Source organism: Hyla sarda, chromosome 9 (genome assembly GCF_029499605.1).
Source record: "Hyla sarda isolate aHylSar1 chromosome 9, aHylSar1.hap1, whole genome shotgun sequence".
Taxonomy (NCBI): domain Eukaryota; kingdom Metazoa; phylum Chordata; class Amphibia; order Anura; family Hylidae; genus Hyla; species Hyla sarda.
In genome coordinates, this window is record NC_079197.1 from 103,689,467 (window position 1) to 103,711,251 (window position 21,785).

The window sequence follows — 21,785 nt, forward strand, 5'->3', positions numbered from 1 at the left end:
TTGGGCTACAAATATAAGTATAAATTTTACCCCTTGTAAAAATGCAAAAATTGGGTCTACAAGAACATGCGAGTGTAAAAAATGGAGATCGTGAATTTTCTCCTTCACTTTGCTGCTATTCCTGTGAAACACCTAAAGGGTTAAAATGCTGACTGAATGTCATTTTGAATACTTTGGGGGGGTGCAGTTTTTATAATGGGGTCATTTGTGGGGTATTTCTAATATGAAGACCCTTCAAATCCACTTCAAACCTGAACTGGTCCCTGAAAAATTGTGAGTTTGGAAATTTTGTGAAAAATTGGAAAATAGCTGCTGAACTTTGAAGCCCTCTGATGTCTTCCAAAAGTAAAAACATATCAATTTTATGATGCAAACATAAAGTAGACATATTGTATATGTGAATAAAAAAAACATTATTTGGAATATCCATTTTCCTTACAAGCAGAGAGCTTCAAAGTTAGAAAAATGCTAAATTTTCAAATTTTTCATCAAATTTTGGGATTTTTCACCAAGAAAGGATGCAAGATACCACAAAATTTTACCACTATGTTAAAGTAGAATATGTCACGAAAAAACCATCTCGGAATCAGAATGATAACTAAAAGCATTCCAGAGTTATTAATGTTTAAAGTGACAGTGGTCAGATGTGCAAAAAATGGCCGGGTCCTAAGGTGTAAAATGGCTGGGTCCTTAAGGGGTTAAAGAATTTGAGCGGAGAATAAAAAAATAGGACATTGTTTTTTCTCTGGTCAACTACCGTCCTTCCGATGGACTCACTGATGCATCTCCTTTTACCATAGCACAGCTGCTGTGTGAATGAGCACTATGGGAGAGATTTATCAAAACCTGTCCAGAGGAAAAGTTGCCCATAGCAACCAATCAGATCACTTCTTTTATTTTGCAGAGGCCTTGTTAAAAATGAAAGAATCAATCTGATTGGTTGCTATGGGCAACTCAGCAACTTTTCCTCTGGACAGGTTTTGATAAATCTCTCCCTTAGTCCCCAGTATGATAAATATACTGGTGAAGTCAATGGCCCTCATTTACTTAGAAAATCGGGTTGTAAGTCTATCTTGCTTCCTTACCCAACTGCTTTTTTCCCCTGGTATTTATTATTATGTCGCATCCTGTTTGTCGCACTGGGTTTTGTTGGTTTTGGTTTCCAACGCCTCTGAGTTGTCGGGAAAAAATCCACAACAATTCAACAAATTCGGGTTGGAAACCTTTATAAATACGTGGGAAAGCTCAGAAATGTCGGGTTACGCCCCTTTTTCGGGTTTGGGAGAATCCACATCGGGTCTGTCGGGAAAAAATGTCGCATCGTGTCGCAGACTGGCGCACGATGTCTGCGACATGTCGCAGACAAAGATGCGCCAAAAAAACCTGACAAAAGAAGTCGGGTTTAGAATAGTAAATGAGCGCCAATCTGTTACCAGGTTTATGATGTCCTATCTAAGTAGTTTAGACCCTTATGCTTATACATATGCACACACAGTTTAGGCGAGCATGCATGTACGCGGGGTTCGCTGCCCTCCTTAGTACACCACATGGTTCTACGATGTCCCCCTTCACCAGTACCTTAAACTAAACACCAAGTCCCTTAACTCAGTATTTGTGTCCCCTTTGTGTTCCCCCCACTTAGGAAAGGTACATTCTTAATGTCAACATTTAGGTATGGTGTCCCCAGTCTCTATTGTTGCTTCTTTGTGCCCCCCCCCCCCCCAGTTAGTAGTGCTGCCCTGAGTGCTCTTCTGTGTTGCTGCCCCATTAGTGTCCCACAGTCAGTAGTGCTGCCATGTTTAGTGCCCCATTCTGTAGTGCTGTTGCCATTCAGTATTCTGGTACCAAAGTGCCCCTCAGTCAGTAGTTGGGCCCACTCAGTACTTCACAGTCAGTTGTGCTCCACAAATTTATAGTTATGAGCCTTTAGTGCCCCCAATCAGTAGTGCTGTCCCACAAGCGCCCCCATTTGGTATTGGCGACCACAATCAGTGGTGCTTCCCCCTTAATGTCCCCAGTCACTAGTGCTGCCTGTTAGTGCCCATAGTCTGTAGTGCTGCCCCTTAGTGCCCCCATTCAGTAGTGGTAACCCCAGTCTGTAGTGCTCTTCCCATGTAGTGCTGCTACCTTAGTGCCCCCAGACAGTAGGGCTGTCCCCTTATTGCCCCCAGTCAGTAGTACTGCTGTTATTGCTTTCCAGTTCAGTAGTGCTGTGCCTTTAGCACCCCCCAAGTCTGTAGTTCTTCCACCATATTGCTCCAGTCAGAAGTGCGGCCAATTGGGGATCACAATCAATAGTGCTACCACCTGTGTCCCCAGTCTATACTCGTCCCTCCATAGTGCAGTGCGGCGCACTATGCTCAGCCAGATCAGAGGGTAACTGAGTGAATACAACTTAAAATAGTACTCTAAAAAGATGCCCAAAGAATCTTTCAGTGCAGAGAAAAATTGTCCAGCCTAATGGTCCTGCGGGATTTGTGCCAAAATAGTGTGGGCTTTATGGGGGGAGATTTATGAAAACCTATGAAAAGGAAAAGTTGCCCAAAGCAACTAATCAGATCCCTTCTTATATTTTTTTAAAAGGCCTCTGCAAAATGAAAGAAGGGATCTGATTCTGTAACTTTTCCTCTGGACAGGTTTTGATAAATCTCCCCCATATGTCTTTTCTCATAGAAACACAGTAGAGAAGGAGCAGCTCCACCTTACAAATAGTAAATCCTTCAAATGTGCTCTAGTTGTAACAAACTGTCTCAAAACTGAAAAAGTCGCCTCTAATTTCTAAATCTACGCCAAAGTGTCCCGAGACAGAGTCACAGCATGTTTCTTAAGTTTTGAGGTCAGAGCAATGATGTTAATGAAGACACTTAGCCCTAATTCTCAATAAAATATTGGTCAAGGCAAAGCTGTACAGATCATTTAGTCTCCAATGACATGTCGGATTGGAGACAAGAATTAAGAAATGGAGGCTTTAAGAGGGCATATGACCACTACACAAACATATGAGTGTGATGAGCTTGTGACAGGAAAGATACCAACGTCTATGATTGATTATAACAGCTTCAGAGCATTCATAGACTATGTCTTATATTGTTTAGTCACACACTAGAGAAGTCTGTCTGCTGATAGCATTAGATAAGTGAGGGGTTAACCCCTTAAGGACCCGGGCTTTTTCCGTTTTTTCATTTTCAATTTTTCCTCCTTAACTTTAAAAAATCTTAACTCTTTAAAATTTTCACCTAAAATTCTATATGATGGCTTATTTTTTGTGTCACTAATTCTACTTTGTAATGACATTAGTCATTTTACCCAAAAATCTACGGTGAAACGGGAAAAAAAATCAATGTGTGACAAAATTGATGAAAAAACACTATTTTGTACGTTTTGGGGGGCTTCCATTTTTACGCAGTACATTTTTCGGCAAAAATGATACCTTATCTTTATTCTGTAGGTCCATACAGTTAAAATGATACCCTACTTGTATAGGTTTGATTTTGTATTTTGTTCAGAAAAAAATCATGAATACATGCAGGAAAATGTATACGTTTAAAATGGTCATCTTCTGACCCCCTTTTTTATTTTTCTGTGTTCAGGGCGCTATGAAGCGAATTTTTTTGCGCCGTGATCTGAATTTTTTAGCGGTACCATTTTTGTTCTGAGCAGACTTTTTGATCACTTTTTATTCACTTTTTTGTGGTATAAAAAGTGATCAAAAATGCGCTATTTTGGACTTTGGAATTTTTTTTGCACATACGCCATTGAACGTGCGGTTTAAAAAGCAGTATATTTTTATAATTCAGACATTTCCGCACGCGGGGATACCACATTTGTTTATTTTTATTTTTATTTACACTGTTTTTTTTTAATTCTTGGAAATGCCGGGTGATTCAAACTTTTATTAGGGGAAGGGATAATTGAAAGGGTTAATGATTTTTTTACACTTTTTTAATGCAATATTATAGCTCCTATAGGGGGCTATAACATTGCATTAACTGATCTTTTACACTGATTGATTCATCACCATAGGACTGGATCAATCAGTGTTTTCGGCGATTGAATGCTCAAGCCTGGATCTCAGGCTTGAAGCATTCAATCGGCGATCGGACTGCAGGAAGGAAGGTAAGAGACCTCCTCCTGTGCTACAGCTGTTCGGGATGCCGCGATTATACCGCGGTGATCCCGAACAGCTCCCTGAGCTAACCGGCACTTTTAGGGTTAATAGCTCGCGGCACCGCGATCAGTGCCGCGCGCTATTAGAGGCGGGTCCCGGCGTCACTATGACGCCGGGCCCGCCGCGATATGATGCGGGGTACCGTGTGACCCCACGTTATATCGCAGGACCGGGATCCAGGATGTACTCATACGTCCTGGGTCCTTAAGAGGTTAAAGCAGGTTTATCATACCTTGGTGGATGGCCCTGCTATTTCCAGAAAAAAAACAAGTTTCAAGGTCAACACTGCCAGCAGACCTCATTTAATAATACTGTAGATCAGAGGTGTACATATGCTTTGGCGAAAATGGCCACCACCCAATGGGGGAGGTTCGCAGACTGCCAAATGTAGACGTTTGCTCGCTAATGGGGATTCAGGACACTTGTCCCAGACCCCCAGATGAGCAAGTGCCACTTTCAGCTGTATGCGCACATCTACCTTAGGATGTATTTACCTACCTGCCAATATACCTGCCTATCAGGTAGGGGGCTACCTAATAAGGGAACTAACTGCTGTGTGACATACCTACCTGCCTACATAGTAACATAGTTCATAAGGTTGAAAAAAGACCAAAGTCCATCAAGTTCAACCTATACCATCAAGTTCAACCTCCCTCACCTACTGTGAGGGAGATATACTTACTTAAAGGGGTTGTGCACTGCCCTGACTTTCGGAGCTCCGCTCGCAGCGTCCGGAAGTTCATTACTCCAAACGCTGTGTGCAAATATATATACTATACTATACTGCCAACCTAATGTGGGGGAACTATACAGCCAAACTAATGTGGGGGTAACTGTGCTGCCAACTTAATATGGGGGGGAACTATGCTGCGTACTTAAAGGGGTAGTCCACTGCCCCAGTGTTCGGAACATTTTCAGCAGGCCAGGGGCGGGCGAGGCAGAGGAAAGGGGTGGCAACAGCTGGAGGCACAAAATGGGTCGGGTCACCGGCGGATCCACAGATGTTTCCAGCATGGAAATTCCATTTTCTGTGTCCGCACAGAATGCATGGCTGTCTATGAGACGCTGCATTCCTGTGCAGTCCTAGTACCAGCATATTATGTCGGTGTCCTGCAGTTTACGGAATATCTGCACAGAGATTCTCCATGTGGACATTCTGTCTGTGAACTTAGCCTTATAGTATGTGTGGATGCTATTACTGATAGGTAGCATTGAGATCACTGTTTATCTTTGTGCGGTGACTATTACTGTATAAAGAACAAGGTTACAATATAAGGTTAGGGCTACATGGCAAAAATGGGTCGCACAGTCAAAGATCGCCATGTTGTTCTCCTTGAATTGTGCTTAATCTCAACTAATGTAAGTAAATGTGGTGACACATAGAGAAATCCAGCACAAATCACTTCTTGCTCTTTAGGTGGTTTATTAAACACATAAAACAGCATCATAAAATGTATGGCTTTCTGTGACCCTGCGGTTTCCTGTGACCATACATTTTACAATGCTGTTTTGCACTGGATTTCTTGTCCTTACAAGTTGCTGTTGCTCTACAGCTGTCCGTGCACTTCGCTCTTGCAAAGGGGGGAGCTGAGCTGATCTGCACTAAATGGGGTCACATTGCGACCCCAAATTACCACAGCCACAAATTCATCCTGGATGGAATTATTAAGTTTCTCATGTTGTAGTCACAGCCATTTGTGGTTTGCAGCACAGTCTCATTTACTCGCATTAGCCGAGATGCAGCACAATTCAGGGAGCGCAACATAGTGATCTTTGATCACGCAATCGGGGGGCCCCATTTTTCATTTTTGCCCAGAGCCACACTTAGTCTAAAACCGGTCCTGCTAGGAGGTACCAGTGACTTATGGCCTAAGAGTGACCTATGGGCTCCCTGCTAGTCTACCCCATATGAGCCCTGGGTGGAGCTATCTTCTCTCTTCTTGCTCTCTTGGGGGGACATTTATCAATGTTTGCTTATGTATTCCTTTTTTTAGTAATTTTTTTCTTACAATTTTTTTGCTTATGTGCGACGAATTTATCAACTGGTTTCAGCCTGTTGATAAATTTCTTTCACATAAGCATTTTTTTTTTTTTTGCTTTGGTAGTGGCTTTTTCTGCTCCATGTCTTAGCTGGAGTAAATTTAGTACGTTTTTTCATGACATGCGACTTTTTTGCGACTTTCGCACTTGATAAATCTCTGACCACTGCAAGTCAAAAATCCCTTTTTGCTTTGGTAAGCAACATTTACATTTTTTGCTTAGGACACTGCACAATCAAAAAGTCGCAGAAAAAAGAGTGTAGTCGCACTTGCAACTTTTTGGCGACAATTTTAAGCAAAAAAAATCTACTAAATGCTTTGATAAATCTCCCCCCTTGAGCTTTGCTCTTGCTTCCTGCTGAGGTCTAGTGCAGTAGTGTGTGTGTGTCCACAGTTTTGAGCACCTCAAAGTCAAGTCCTGCAGCCACCATCAATTCAAGTAAGCTAAAGTCACAGCTTTATGAGTCAGTGTGGTCTGCATTCAATTGTCCAGTCCTACTACAAGTCCCAGCAAGCCTTTAAGGTCTCTGCATCACTGGTCACCTCCTTGGGCCCTGGCTGAACTGTATAGACTTTACCAACTGTCTACCCTGATTAAAGCTACCGATATCCGTAACTTGGTGTTGGAGTCTTTATTGCCTCCGTGCCTAGCCCAGGATCCTGCGGTATACCTTTGGGTGGTTTTAGGCCAAACCACACCCTGGCATCATGAATACAAGGGGTTAATGCCATCTGCCCCTGGGGTAACAACATCTGCCCTCATCCCCCCCCTGCTACCACAACTTTTGGTATCCTACGAACAGGATACGGATGTGCGCCTTATACTACAAGTACTGGAGATCTGTAATAAAACAGTCCACTGTTCTACAGGGTACACCTCTTTCTACTTAATGATGTGGCAACATGGACAGCTGCCTAAAGACCGAACATTTGGGCTCCAAGTCCCGTTCAACAACTCTCCACAAGCCTCCCTGGAGTGGGTCTCTGACTACTAGAGAAGAATCCAAGAAGCCAAAGAAATCATCCTCAAGAAGATGGGCGAGGCTCAGCAAAGACAATGACAGGACTATAATCGTTATGCCTCTGCCAAAGCACTTCAATTGGCGACAAATTGTGGCTGCGGAAGTTTCCAAGAACCTATAAGTTAGACTATATCTGGGAGACAGAACCGTACACAGTGACTGCCATACCCTATCCAGATTCTGATGTGTACGAAGTACAAAAGCATGGGTATGAGCCGCAAGTTGTTCACCGGAACCGGATTAAGTTGTGTCTAAAAGAAGATCTGCCAGTGCTCCCAGCACCATCTCTTCCAGCCGTCAGACCTATGAGAGAGTCTCAGGCAAAGGGATCCATCCATCTATGGATTTCCCCATGTTTTCTCTGAGTCAGCCTGCAATCTTCTTTGTCTCACCAACCCCAGGGCCGATCCAACCGACACTAATCTCCACACCAGTCCCAGTCTTGTCACCGTTGACTCCAGCTTATGCCCCCATCTCTAGAGTTCCGACCCTGTCACCAGTCTCTCCACCACTGTTACCAGTGACTCCGAATCCAACTAGTCCTGGACTTATACCAGCTCAAGAGTTCGCTGAGGAAGAGCCAGCTGCCATTCCAGAGGTTCCCACAGGGTCAACACAAGGACAAATTCCCGCAAGGTACAAAGATTAACTCACAATATAGTGTACAAGGTTATGTACCACACATAGTCAGTTCATATGTAAACACTTAAGTTAGGACTGTAACATTACTTGTAGTCCCAGTCCACAAATGTCCAATGCATATATCTGTCTAACATTTTTCTGTCATCGTGTACAGGGTACTCTACTGGTCAGGGTTCCCCTGAAACTAAAAGTAAGACACGTGTAGAGGCAGAGTACATTATGCAGAGGTAAAATTGTTATACAGTATAGTATCACACTACTTGTTGAGTTCTGGGGAGAAGTGTTAAGAACTGAGGGGCCCCAGCAGCCAAAGCATTGGGTAGATGCTCCTCCGGAAGCCCAATCTGCAAACCTGTGTGTATTATGGTCTAAAATGTGTTCCTAGAGCAGTTACAAAGCTCATTAAACCCACATGTTTACCAAAGAGCATGTATGAACATTTACAATGGTACATGGACTCGTTTCTACCTAGTTCTTTAACCAGACTTGTGAAGGACATTTTGCATAATGCCCCAGGAATTGTCACTAGGCCCCAGTGGCCACTTCAGTCCTTCGCCCTCCAGGATTGGGCATAGAGGACAACTGTATTTAAGAGGGGAAGTTTGTGGTGGCCCAGTATGGTAGATGTTGCCCTGTACCCTTGCTGCCCTGTTAGGCAGCCTCCTTCAGTGTCCCCAGGGCCCCTTGCACCTGTTTCCCCCCTGTACATATATTCTGCAGTCTATTGTATTATAAAATGTGTTTTATATTTAAGAGTTATGTCATGTGATTGTTACCCAGGAGGTACCATTGACCAGGTGATACCAAGAGTGACCTATGGGCTCCCTGCTAGTCTCCCCCATACAAGCCCTGGGTAGAGCAAGCTGTGTCCAGAGTGTTGGAGGCCTCAAAGTCCTTGTCACGATGCCGGCTGGCAGGTAGTGGATCCTCTGTGCCAGAGAGGGATTGGCGTGGACCGTGCTAGTGGACCGGTTCTAAGCCACTACTGGTTTTCACCAGAGCCCGCCGCAAAGCGGGATGGTCTTGCTGCGGCGGTAGTGACCAGGTCGTATCCACTAGCAACGGCTCACCTCTCTGGCTGCTGAAGATAGGCGCGGTACAAGGGAGTAGGCAGAAGCAAGGTCGGACGTAGCAGAAGGTCGGGGCAGGCAGCAAGGATCGTAGTCAGGGGCAACGGCAGAAGGTCTGGAACACAGGCTAGGAACACACAAGGAACGCTTTCACTGGCACAATGGCAACAAGATCCGGCAAGGGAGTGCAGGGGAAGTGAGGTGATATAGGGAAGTGCACAGGTGAACACACTAATTGGAACCACTGCGCCAATCAGCGGCGCAGTGGCCCTTTAAATCGCAGAGACCCGGCGCGCGCGCGCCCTAGGGAGCGGGGCCGCGCGCGCCGGGACAGGACAGACGGAGAGCGAGTCAGGTACGGGAGCCGGGGTGCGCATCGCGAGCGGGCGCTACCCGCATCGCGAATCGCATCCCGGCTGGCAGCGGAATCGCAGCGCCCCGGGTCAGAGGATGTGACCGGAGCGCTGCAGCGGGGAGAGTGAAGCGAGCGCTCCGGGGAGGAGCGGGGACCCGGAGCGCTCGGCGTAACAGTACCCCCCCCCCTTGGGTCTCCCCCTCTTCTTAGAGCCTGAGAACCTGAGGAGCAGACTTTTGTCTAGGATGTTGTCCTCAGGTTCCCAGGATCTCTCTTCAGGACCACAACCCTCCCAGTCCACTAAAAAAAAAGTTTTCCCTCTGACCTTTTTGGAAGCTAGGATTTCTTTGACAGAGAAGATGTCCGAGGAGCCGGAAACAGGAGTGGGAGGAACAGATTTGGGAGAAAAACGGTTGAGGATGAGTGGTTTGAGAAGAGAGACGTGAAAGGCATTAGGGATACGAAGAGAAGGAGGAAGAAGAAGTTTATAAGAGACAGGATTAATTTGACACAAAATTTTGAAAGGACCAAGATAGCGTGGTCCCAACTTGTAGCTAGGGACACGGAAGCGGACATATTTAGCGGAGAGCCATACCTTGTCTCCAGGGGAAAAAACGGGAGGAGCTCTTCTTTTCTTATCCGCGAACTTCTTCATGCGTGATGAAGCCTGTAAGAGAGAATTTTGGGTCTCTCTCCATATGATGGAAAGGTCACGAGAAATTTCATCCACAGCGGGCAGACCAGAGGGCAAGGGAGTAGGGAGGGGGGGAAGAGGGTGACGGCCGTACACCACGAAAAATGGGGATTTGGAGGAAGATTCAGAGACCCTAAAGTTATACGAGAATTCGGCCCATGGGAGGAGATCTGCCCAGTCATCCTGGCGGGAGGAAACAAAATGTCGCAAATAATCACCCAAGATCTGGTTAATTCTTTCTACTTGTCCATTGGACTGGGGATGATATGCAGAAGAAAAATTTAATTTAATCTTGAGTTGTTTACAGAGAGCCCTCCAGAATTTAGACACGAATTGGACGCCTCTATCCGAGACAATCTGCGTAGGCAACCCGTGAAGACGAAAAATGTGTACAAAAAATTGTTTAGCCAACTGAGGTGCAGAAGGAAGACCAGGAAGAGGGATAAAATGTGCCATTTTGGAGAATCGATCAACGACCACCCAAATAACAGTGTTGCCACGGGAAGGGGGTAAATCAGTAATAAAATCCATACCAATCAGAGACCAAGGCTGTTCGGGGACAGGCAGAGGATGAAGAAAACCAGCGGGCTTCTGGCGAGGAGTCTTATCCCGGGCACAGATAGTGCAGGCTCGCACAAAGTCCACAACATCCGTCTCCAGAGTCGGCCACCAATAGAAGCGGGAGATGAGTTGCACAGATTTCTTGATGCCCGCATGACCTGCGAGATGGGAGGAGTGACCCCATTTGAGGATTCCGAGGCGTTGGCGTGGAGAAACAAAGGTCTTTCCTGGAGGAGTCTGCCTGATGGAGGCAGGAGAAGTGGAGATCAGGCAGTCAGGTGGAATGATGTGTTGCGGAGAGAGTTCAACTTCTGAGGCATCCGAGGAACGAGAGAGAGCATCGGCCCTAATGTTCTTATCGGCAGGACGAAAGTGAATCTCAAAATTAAATCGGGCAAAGAACAGAGACCACCGGGCCTGGCGAGGATTCAGCCGTTGGGCAGACTGGAGGTAGGAGAGGTTCTTGTGGTCGGTGTAGATAATAACAGGAAAACTTGATCCCTCCAGCAGATGCCTCCATTCCTCAAGTGCTAATTTAATGGCTAGAAGCTCTCGATCCCCGATGGAGTAGTTCCTCTCCGCTGGAGAGAAGGTCCTAGAGAAAAAACCACAAGTGACAGCATGCCCGGAAGAATTTTTTTGTAGAAGAACAGCTCCAGCTCCCACTGAGGAGGCATCAACCTCCAATAGGAAGGGTTTGGAAGGGTCAGGTCTGGAGAGGACGGGAGCCGAAGAAAAGGCAGACTTGAGTCGTTTAAAGGCGTCTTCTGCTTGAGGAGGCCAGGACTTGGGATCAGCATTTTTTTTGGTTAAAGCCACGATAGGAGCCACAATGGTAGAAAAATGTGGAATAAATTGCCTGTAATAATTGGCGAACCCCAAAAAGCGTTGGATAGCACGGAGTCCGGAGGGGCGTGGCCAATCTAAGACGGCAGAGAGTTTGTCTGGATCCATCTGTAGTCCCTGGCCAGAGACCAAATATCCTAGAAAAGGAAGAGATTGGCATTCAAACAGACATTTCTCAATTTTGGCATAGAGTTGATTGTCACGAAGTCTCTGAAGAACCATACGGACATGCTGGCGGTGTTCTTCTAGATTGGCAGAAAAAATTAGGATATCGTCCAGATATACAACAACACAGGAGTATAACAGATCACGAAAAATTTCATTGACAAAGTCTTGGAAGACGGCAGGGGCGTTGCACAGGCCAAAGGGCATGACCAGATACTCAAAGTGTCCATCTCTGGTGTTAAATGCCGTTTTCCACTCATCCCCCTCTCTGATGCGGATGAGGTTATAGGCGCCTCTTAAGTCCAATTTAGTAAAGATGTGGGCACCTTGGAGGCGATCAAAGAGTTCAGAGATGAGGGGTAAGGGGTAGCGGTTCTTAACCGTGATTTTATTAAGACCGCGGTAGTCAATGCAAGGACGTAGGGAGCCATCTTTTTTGGACACAAAGAAAAATCCGGCTCCGGCAGGAGAGGAGGATTTACGGATAAAGCCCTTTTTTAGATTCTCCTGGACGTATTCAGACATGGCAAGAGTCTCTGGGGCAGAGAGAGGATAAATTCTGCCCCGGGGTGGAGTAGTGCCCGGGAGGAGGTCGATAGGACAATCATAAGGCCTGTGAGGAGGTAGAGTCTCAGCTTGTTTTTTGCAGAAAACATCCGCGAAGTCCATATAGGCCTTAGGAAGACCGGTTACTGGAGGAACCACAGAGTTACGGCAAGGGTTACTGGGAACCGGTTTTAGACAGTTCTTGGAACAAGAGGACCCCCAACTCTTGATCTCCCCAGTGGACCAATCCAGGGTTGGGGAATGAAGTTGAAGCCAGGGAAGTCCAAGGAGAATTTCCGAGGTGCAATTGGGGAGGACCAAAAGTTCAATCCTCTCGTGATGAGATCCGATGCTCATAAGAAGGGGCTCCGTGCGGAAACGTATGGTACAGTCCAATCTTTCATTATTTACACAATTGATGTAGAGGGGTCTGGCGAGACTGGTCACCGGGATGTTGAACCTGTTGACGAGAGAGGCCAAAATAAAATCTCCTGCAGATCCAGAGTCCAAGAAGGCCACAGTAGAGAAGGAGAAGGCAGAGGCAGACATCCGCACAGGCACAGTAAGACGTGGAGAAGCAGAGTAGACATCAAGGACTGTCTCACCTTTGTGCGGAGTCAGCGTACGTCTTTCCAGGCGGGGAGGACGGATAGGACAATCCCTCAGGAAGTGTTCGGTACTAGCACAGTACAGGCAGAGGTTCTCCATACGGCGTCGTGTCCTCTCTTGAGGTGTCAGGCGAGACCGGTCGACCTGCATAGCCTCCACGGCGGGAGGCACAGGAACAGATTGCAGGGGACCAGAGGAGAGAGGAGCCGAGGAGAAGAAACGCCTCGTGCGAACAGAGTCCATATCTTGGCGGAGTTCCTGACGCCTTTCGGAAAAACGCATGTCAATGCGAGTGGCTAGGTGAATAAGTTCATGTAGATTAGCAGGAATTTCTCGTGCGGCCAGAACATCTTTAATGTTGCTGGATAGGCCTTTTTTGAAGGTCGCGCAGAGGGCCTCATTATTCCAGGACAATTCTGAAGCAAGAGTACGGAATTGTACGGCATACTCGCCAACGGAAGAATTACCCTGGACCAGGTTCAACAGGGCAGTCTCAGCAGAAGAGGCTCGGGCAGGTTCCTCAAAGACACTTCGGATTTCCGAGAAGAAGGAGTGTACAGAGGCAGTGACAGGGTCATTGCGGTCCCAGAGCGGTGTGGCCCATGACAGGGCTTTTCCGGACAGAAGGCTGACTACGAAAGCCACCTTAGACCTTTCAGTGAGAAACAGGTCCGACATCATCTCCAGATGCAGGGAACATTGGGAAAGAAAGCCACGGCAAAACTTAGAGTCCCCATCAAATTTATCCGGCAAGGATAGGCGTAGCCCAGGAGCGGCCACTCGCTGCGGAGGAGGTGCAGGAGCTGGCGGAGGAGATGACTGCTGAAGCTGTGGTAGTAACTGTTGTAGCATAACGGTCAGTTGAGACAGCTGTTGGCCTTGTTGCGCTATCTGTTGTGACTGCTGGGCGACCACCGTGGTGAGGTCAGCGACAACTGGCAGAGGAACTTCAGCGGGATCCATGGCCGGATCTACTGTCACGATGCCGGCTGGCAGGTAGTGGATCCTCTGTGCCAGAGAGGGATTGGCGTGGACCGTGCTAGTGGACCGGTTCTAAGCCACTACTGGTTTTCACCAGAGCCCGCCGCAAAGCGGGATGGTCTTGCTGCGGCGGTAGTGACCAGGTCGTATCCACTAGCAACGGCTCACCTCTCTGGCTGCTGAAGATAGGCGCGGTACAAGGGAGTAGGCAGAAGCAAGGTCGGACGTAGCAGAAGGTCGGGGCAGGCAGCAAGGATCGTAGTCAGGGGCAACGGCAGAAGGTCTGGAACACAGGCTAGGAACACACAAGGAACGCTTTCACTGGCACAATGGCAACAAGATCCGGCAAGGGAGTGCAGGGGAAGTGAGGTGATATAGGGAAGTGCACAGGTGAACACACTAATTGGAACCACTGCGCCAATCAGCGGCGCAGTGGCCCTTTAAATCGCAGAGACCCGGCGCGCGCGCGCCCTAGGGAGCGGGGCCGCGCGCGCCGGGACAGGACAGACGGAGAGCGAGTCAGGTACGGGAGCCGGGGTGCGCATCGCGAGCGGGCGCTACCCGCATCGCGAATCGCATCCCGGCTGGCAGCGGAATCGCAGCGCCCCGGGTCAGAGGATGTGACCGGAGCGCTGCAGCGGGGAGAGTGAAGCGAGCGCTCCGGGGAGGAGCGGGGACCCGGAGCGCTCGGCGTAACAGTCCTGCAGCCACCATCAATTCAAGTAAGCTAAAGTCACAGCTTTATGAGTCAAGTCAAGTCGGTCCCTGTCCTCTGTCAAGTCAGCATGGTCTGCATTCAATTGTCCTGTCCTACGACGAGTCCCAGCAAGCCATTAAGGTATCTGCATCACTGGTCACCTCCTTGGGCCCTGGCTGAACTGTATAAACTTAACCAACTGTCTACCATCAGTAAAGCTACCGTTGTCCGTAACTTGGTGTCGGAGTCTTTATTGCCCCCGTGCCTAGCTCAGGATCCAGCGGTATACCTACAGGTAGTTTCAGGCTAAACCATGCCCTGGGTAACAACATCTGCCCTCATCACACCCCGCTACCACAGTAATATAGCCAGTTCTCCCATACATTGCTTGCTGATTTGTAGTGCTTATAAAGAGCTGGAGGCAAGACATCCTTCTAATAAACAATAGTGGACCTGCTGTCAACTTGGAAGCCGAGTAATATTGTTCCACAATTTTACATGCATTTCCCACCAGAGGAAAATAACAGAATCTGGAGCAGAATGTATTTACTTTGGATTCATCAGCTGTTATCAGTAAATCTGGCCAACAAATCAGCAAATTATCATTTCATGGTATAGAATGAACTTTACAGCAGATAAAAACCCTGTTATATATCCGCAACAAATTGGTGAATTGTGACTATTACAGCCATATGTCTTGAAAGTCTCAGGGTGTGGTTATTAAAACGTTGTATTTCCAGCCTCCCAGAATCTGTAGACAGATTACCCTCTGATCCGACAAGATGATACAACCAAAACTATCCGCACTGCTGGTGCTTATGACCTGCAACGCAATTACATTCTCCTATCCAACTGGGGCACCAACATCTGCTTGTGAAACAATGATGCCTCGCCATGGTAGTATTGTTCCACAGCCAAATCCTTCACCTTACATCATGAAGATCAACTCTAGTTCCTACCAAAGTGGCAGATCCATACAAGGTAAGAGTACAAACTATAAGACATAAGTATGCTGAAGAAAAGTAATGTGTGAGACCAACCAAGATATCAGATGTATGGGGCAGCCCAGCCACACAGCCCAGGTTCTCACACTGAGGTATTAGATGATCAGGGAATACTTGAACTGTGTTTTATATATTTTTAGAACTGAGGATGATTATTTCCTTTTGTGTAATTTATCTGTGTAGGAAAATATTAAGAAACACTGACATTGGAGAACTATGAGTGTTATAAATTATGTAAATTCATATAAAAGTGTATCCTTTTGTTATATATTAAGCGCAGTTGAAAAAAAAACCTGATATCTATTAAGTTCAATGAAGGAGGGGAGAAGATGGATGAAGGGAAAGGGTATGGGTAGATGAAGGGGAAGGGATATGATACTAGATTCTACATATGCATTAATATTACTTTGTTCTAAAAAATATTTATAAGCACCTTTATACTGTAACCAGGTCAATCAATTCTTATATCCCTTTCTTCAGTTCCTTTTTCAGTCAAGTACACATGTAAGCTACCACTATACAAACACCAATGTACTCCATAATACAGTCATATAGTGGCCACAAACCAGTTTTACGCAGGCACTCCCGAAATTGTATCATCACAGGTTACAATAGCAGCTCTATACGAGTTACTGTCCCGGGATGGCTGTTGTGTGGGGGGCTCCTTTATCCACACAACAGCCATCCAGGGACAGCTACTCATGTAAACCTCTTTGAAGCCATGAGAAGTGCTTTTCTCTTGCTCAGGTCAAGCTTTGGCTTTTGACCACAGCCACTTCTGTGTGCAGATGCTTTACCGGTCTCTGCAGTCTGTAATGTGATCAAAGAAACATCAAACCTTTACGCACACATCAAGTCAGCAACTCGGGTCACAGGCACCCCTACTAGGCATATGGTAACAATTGCTCCCTTTTGGAACTCTATCATAATATTAAGTAGTAAAGAGCAATATATCTATGTTACTGTCACGATGCCGGCTGGCAGGTAGTGGACCCTCTGTGCCAGAGAGGGATTGGCGTGGACCGTGCTAGTGGACCGGTTCTAAGCCACTACTGGTTTTCACCAGAGCCCGCCGCAAAGCGGGATGGTCTTGCTGCGGCGGTAGTGACCAGGTCGTATCCACTAGCAACGGCTCACCTCTCTGGCTGCTGAAGATAGGCGCGGTACAAGGGAGTAGGCAGAAGCAAGGTCGGACGTAGCAGAAGGTCGGGGCAGGCAGCAAGGATCGTAGTCAGGGGCAACGGCAGAAGGTCTGGAAACACTGGCAAGGGACACACAAGGAACGCTTTCACTGGCACTAAGGCAACAAGATCCGGCAAGGGAGTGCAAGGGAAGTGAGGTAATATAGGGAGTGCACAGGTGATAACTCTAATTGGAACCACTGCGCCAATCAGCGGCGCAGTGGCCCTTTAAATCGCAGAGACCCGGCGCGCGCGCGCCCTAGGGAGCGGGGCCGCGCGCGCCGGGACAGAACAGACGGGGAGCGAGTCAGGTAGGAGAGCCGGGGTGCGCATCGCGAGCGGGCGCTACCCGCATCGCGAATCGCATCCCGGCTAGCAGCAGGATCGCAGCGCCCCGGGTCAGAGGACGTGACCGGGGCGCTGCAGCGGAGGAGGTGAAGCGAGCGCTCCGGGGAGGAGCGGGAACCCGGAGCGCTCGGCGTAACAGTACCCCCCCCCTTGGGTCTCCCCCTCTTCTTGGAGCCTGAGAACCTGAGGAGCAGACTTTTGTCAAGGATGTTGTCCTCAGGTTCCCAGGATCTCTCTTCAGGACCACAACCCTCCCAGTCTACTAAAAAAAAATTTTTTCCTCTAACCTTTTTGGCAGCCAAAATCTCCTTGACCGAGAAGACGTCCGAGGAGCCGGAAACAGGAGTGGGAGGAACAGATTTGGGAGAAAAACGGTTGAGGATGAGTGGTTTGAGAAGAGAGACGTGAAAGGCATTAGGGATACGAAGAGAAGGAGGAAGAAGAAGTTTATAAGAGACAGGATTAATTTGACACAGAATTTTGAAAGGACCAAGATAGCGTGGTCCCAACTTGTAGCTAGGGACACGGAAGCGGACATATTTAGCGGAGAGCCATACCTTGTCTCCAGGGGAAAAAACGGGGGGAGCTCTTCTTTTCTTATCCGCGAACCTCTTCATGCGTGAAGAAGCCTGTAAGAGAGAATTTTGGGTCTCTCTCCATATAATGGAAAGGTCACGAGAAATTTCATCCACAGCGGGCAGACCAGAGGGCAAGGGGGTAGGGAGGGGGGGAAGAGGGTGACGGCCGTACACCACGAAAAATGGGGATTTGGAGGAAGATTCAGAGACCCTGAAGTTATACGAGAATTCGGCCCATGGAAGGAGATCTGCCCAGTCATCCTGGCGGGAGGAAACAAAATGTCGCAAATAATCACCCAGGATCTGGTTAATTCTTTCTACTTGTCCATTGGACTGGGGATGATATGCAGAGGAAAAATTTAATTTAATCTTGAGTTGTTTACAGAGAGCTCTCCAGAATTTAGACACGAATTGGACCCCTCTATCCGAGACAATCTGCGTAGGCAACCCGTGAAGACGAAAAATGTGTACAAAAAATTGTTTAGCCAACTGAGGCGCAGAAGGAAGACCAGGAAGAGGAATGAAATGTGCCATTTTGGAGAATCGATCAACGACCACCCAAATAACGGTGTTGCCACGGGAAGGGGGTAAATCAGTAATAAAATCCATACCAATCAGAGACCAAGGCTGTTCGGGGACAGGCAGAGGATGAAGAAAACCAGCGGGCTTCTGGCGAGGAGTCTTATCCCGGGCACAGATAGTGCAGGCTCGCACAAAGTCCCCAACATCCGTCTCCAGAGTTGGCCACCAATAGAAGCGGGAGATGAGTTGCACAGATTTCTTGATGCCCGCATGACCTGCGAGATGGGAGGAGTGACCCCATTTGAGGATTCCGAGGCGTTGGCGTGGAGAAACAAAGGTCTTTCCTGGAGGAGTCTGTCTGATGGAGGCAGGAGAAGTGGAGATCAGGCAGTCAGGTGGAATGATGTGTTGCGGAGGGAGATCAACTTCTGAGGCATCCGAGGAACGAGAGAGAGCATCGGCTCTAATGTTCTTATCGGCAGGACGAAAGTGAATCTCAAAATTAAATCGGGCAAAGAACAGAGACCACCGGGCCTGGCGAGGATTCAGCCGTTGGGCCGACTGGAGGTAGGAGAGGTTCTTGTGGTCGGTGTAGATAATAACAGGAAATCTTGATCCCTCCAGCAGATGCCTCCATTCCTCAAGTGCTAATTTAATGGCTAGAAGTTCTCGATCCCCGATGGAGTAGTTCCTCTCCGCTGGAGAGAAGGTCCTAGAGAAAAAACCACAAGTGACAGCATGCCCGGAAGGATTTTTTTGTAGAAGAACAGCTCCAGCTCCTACTGAGGAGGCATCAACCTCCAATAGGAAGGGTTTGGAAGGGTCAGGTCTGGAGAGCACGGGAGCCGAAGAAAAGGCAGACTTGAGTTGTTTAAAGGAGTCTTCTGCTTGAGGAGGCCAGGACTTGGGATCAGCATTTTTCTTGGTTAAAGCCACGATAGGAGCCACAATGGTAGAAAAATGTGGAATAAATTGCCTGTAATAATTGGCGAACCCCAAAAAGCGTTGGATAGCACGGAGTCCGGAGGGGCGTGGCCAATTTAAGACGGCAGAGAGTTTGTCTGGATCCATCTGTAGTCCCTGGCCAGAGACCAAATATCCTAGAAAAGGAAGAGATTGGCATTCAAACAGACATTTCTCAATTTTGGCATAGAGTTGGTTGTCACGAAGTCTCTGAAGAACCATACGGACATGCCGGCGGTGTTCCTCTAGATTGGCAGAAAAAATTAGGATATCGTCCAGATATACCACAACACAGGAGTATAATAGATCACGAAAAATTTCATTGACAAAGTCTTGGAAGACGGCAGGGGCATTGCACAGTCCAAAGGGCATGACCAGATACTCAAAGTGTCCATCTCTGGTGTTAAATGCCGTTTTCCACTCGTCCCCCTCTCTGATGCGGATGAGGTTATAGGCGCCTCTTAAGTCCAATTTAGTGAAGATGTGGGCACCTTGGAGGCGATCAAAGAGTTCAGAGATGAGGGGTAAGGGGTAGCGGTTCTTAACCGTGATTTTATTAAGACCGCGGTAGTCAATGCAAGGACGTAGGGAGCCATCTTTTTTGGAGACAAAGAAAAATCCGGCTCCGGCAGGAGAGGAGGATTTACGGATAAAGCCCCTTTTTAGATTCTCCTGGACGTATTCGGACATGGCAAGAGTCTCTGGGGCAGAGAGAGGATAAATTCTGCCCCGGGGTGGAGTAGTACCCGGGAGGAGGTCGATAGGGCAATCATAAGGCCTGTGAGGAGGTAGAGTCTCAGCTTGTTTTTTGCAGAAAACATCCGCGAAGTCCATATAGGCCTTGGGGAGACCGGTTACTGGAGGAACCACAGAGTTACGGCAAGGGTTACTGGGAACCGGTTTTAGACAGTTCTTGGAACAAGAGGACCCCCAACTCTTGATCTCCCCAGTGGACCAATCCAGGGTTGGGGAATGAAGTTGAAGCCAGGGAAGTCCAAGGAGAATCTCCGAGGTGCAATTGGGGAGGACCAAAAGTTCAATCCTCTCATGATGAGATCCGATGCTCATAAGAAGGGGCTCCGTGCGGAAACGTATGGTACAGTCCAATCTTTCATTATTTACACAATTGATGTAGAGGGGTCTGGCGAGACTGGTCACTGGGATGTTGAACCTGTTGACGAGAGAGGCCAAAATAAAATTTCCTGCAGAACCAGAGTCCAAGAAGGCCACTGTAGAGAAGGAGAAGGCAGAAGCAGACATCCGCACAGGCACAGTAAGACGTGGAGAAGCAGAGTAGACATCAAGGACTGTCTCACCTTTGTGCGGAGTCAGCGTACGTCTTTCCAGGCGGGGAGGACGGATAGGACAATCCCTCAGGAAGTGTTCGGTACTAGCACAGTACAGGCAGAGGTTCTCCATACGGCGTCGTGTCCTCTCTTGAGGTGTCAGGCGAGACCGGTCGACCTGCATAGCCTCCACGGCGGGAGGCACAGGAACAGATTGCAGGGGACCGGAGGAGAGAGGAGCCGAGGAGACGAAACGCCTCGTGCGAACAGAGTCCATATCTTGGCGGAGTTCCTGACGCCTTTCAGAAAAACGCATGTCAATGCGAGTGGCTAGGTGAATAAGTTCATGTAGATTAGCAGGAATTTCTCGTGCGGCCAGAACATCTTTAATGTTGCTGGATAGGCCTTTTTTGAAGGTCGCGCAGAGGGCCTCATTATTCCAGGACAATTCTGAAGCAAGTGTACGGAATTGTACGGCATACTCGCCAACGGAAGAATTACCCTGGACCAGGTTCAACAGGGCAGTCTCAGCAGAAGAGGCTCGGGCAGGTTCCTCAAAGACACTTCGGATTTCCGAGAAGAAGGAGTGTACTGAGGCAGTGACGGGGTCATTGCGGTCCCAGAGCGGTGTGGCCCATGACAGGGCTTTTCCGGACAGAAGACTGACTACGAACGCCACCTTAGACCTTTCAGTGGGAAACAGGTCCGACATCATCTCCAGATGCAGGGAACATTGGGAAAGGAAGCCACGGCAAAACTTAGAGTCCCCATCAAACTTATCCGGCAAGGATAAGCGTATCCCAGGAGCGGCCACTCGCTGCGGAGGAGGTGCAGGAGCTGGCGGAGGAGATGACTGCTGAAGCTGTGGTAGCAACTGTTGTAGCATAACGGTCAGTTGAGACAGCTGTTGGCCTTGTTGCGCAATCTGTTGTGACTGCTGGGCGACCACCGTGGTGAGGTCAGCGACAACTGGCAGAGGAACTTCAGCGGGATCCATGGCCGGATCTACTGTCACGATGCCGGCTGGCAGGTAGTGGACCCTCTGTGCCAGAGAGGGATTGGCGTGGACCGTGCTAGTGGACCGGTTCTAAGCCACTACTGGTTTTCACCAGAGCCCGCCGCAAAGCGGGATGGTCTTGCTGCGGCGGTAGTGACCAGGTCGTATCCACTAGCAACGGCTCACCTCTCTGGCTGCTGAAGATAGGCGCGGTACAAGGGAGTAGGCAGAAGCAAGGTCGGACGTAGCAGAAGGTCGGGGCAGGCAGCAAGGATCGTAGTCAGGGGCAACGGCAGAAGGTCTGGAAACACTGGCAAGGGACACACAAGGAACGCTTTCACTGGCACTAAGGCAACAAGATCCGGCAAGGGAGTGCAAGGGAAGTGAGGTAATATAGGGAGTGCACAGGTGATAACTCTAATTGGAACCACTGCGCCAATCAGCGGCGCAGTGGCCCTTTAAATCGCAGAGACCCGGCGCGCGCGCGCCCTAGGGAGCGGGGCCGCGCGCG

At 48.2% G+C, this 21,785-nt stretch overlaps 1 protein-coding gene across 1 annotated transcript in view; it reads left to right on the forward strand.

Moving 5' to 3' along the window:
* The first annotated feature begins 960 nt into the window (after window positions 1-960).
* LOC130291101 (putative defense protein 3) overlaps window positions 961-21,785 on the forward strand; it is a 33,600-nt gene continuing 12,775 nt past the window's right edge. Inside the window, exons 1-2 of the mRNA XM_056539507.1 lie at window positions 961-1,062; window positions 15,136-15,376. Of these exons, the coding sequence (XP_056395482.1) occupies window positions 15,178-15,376 (199 nt within the window). The 5' untranslated portion in view covers window positions 961-1,062; window positions 15,136-15,177. The remainder of the gene's footprint in view (window positions 1,063-15,135; window positions 15,377-21,785) is intronic.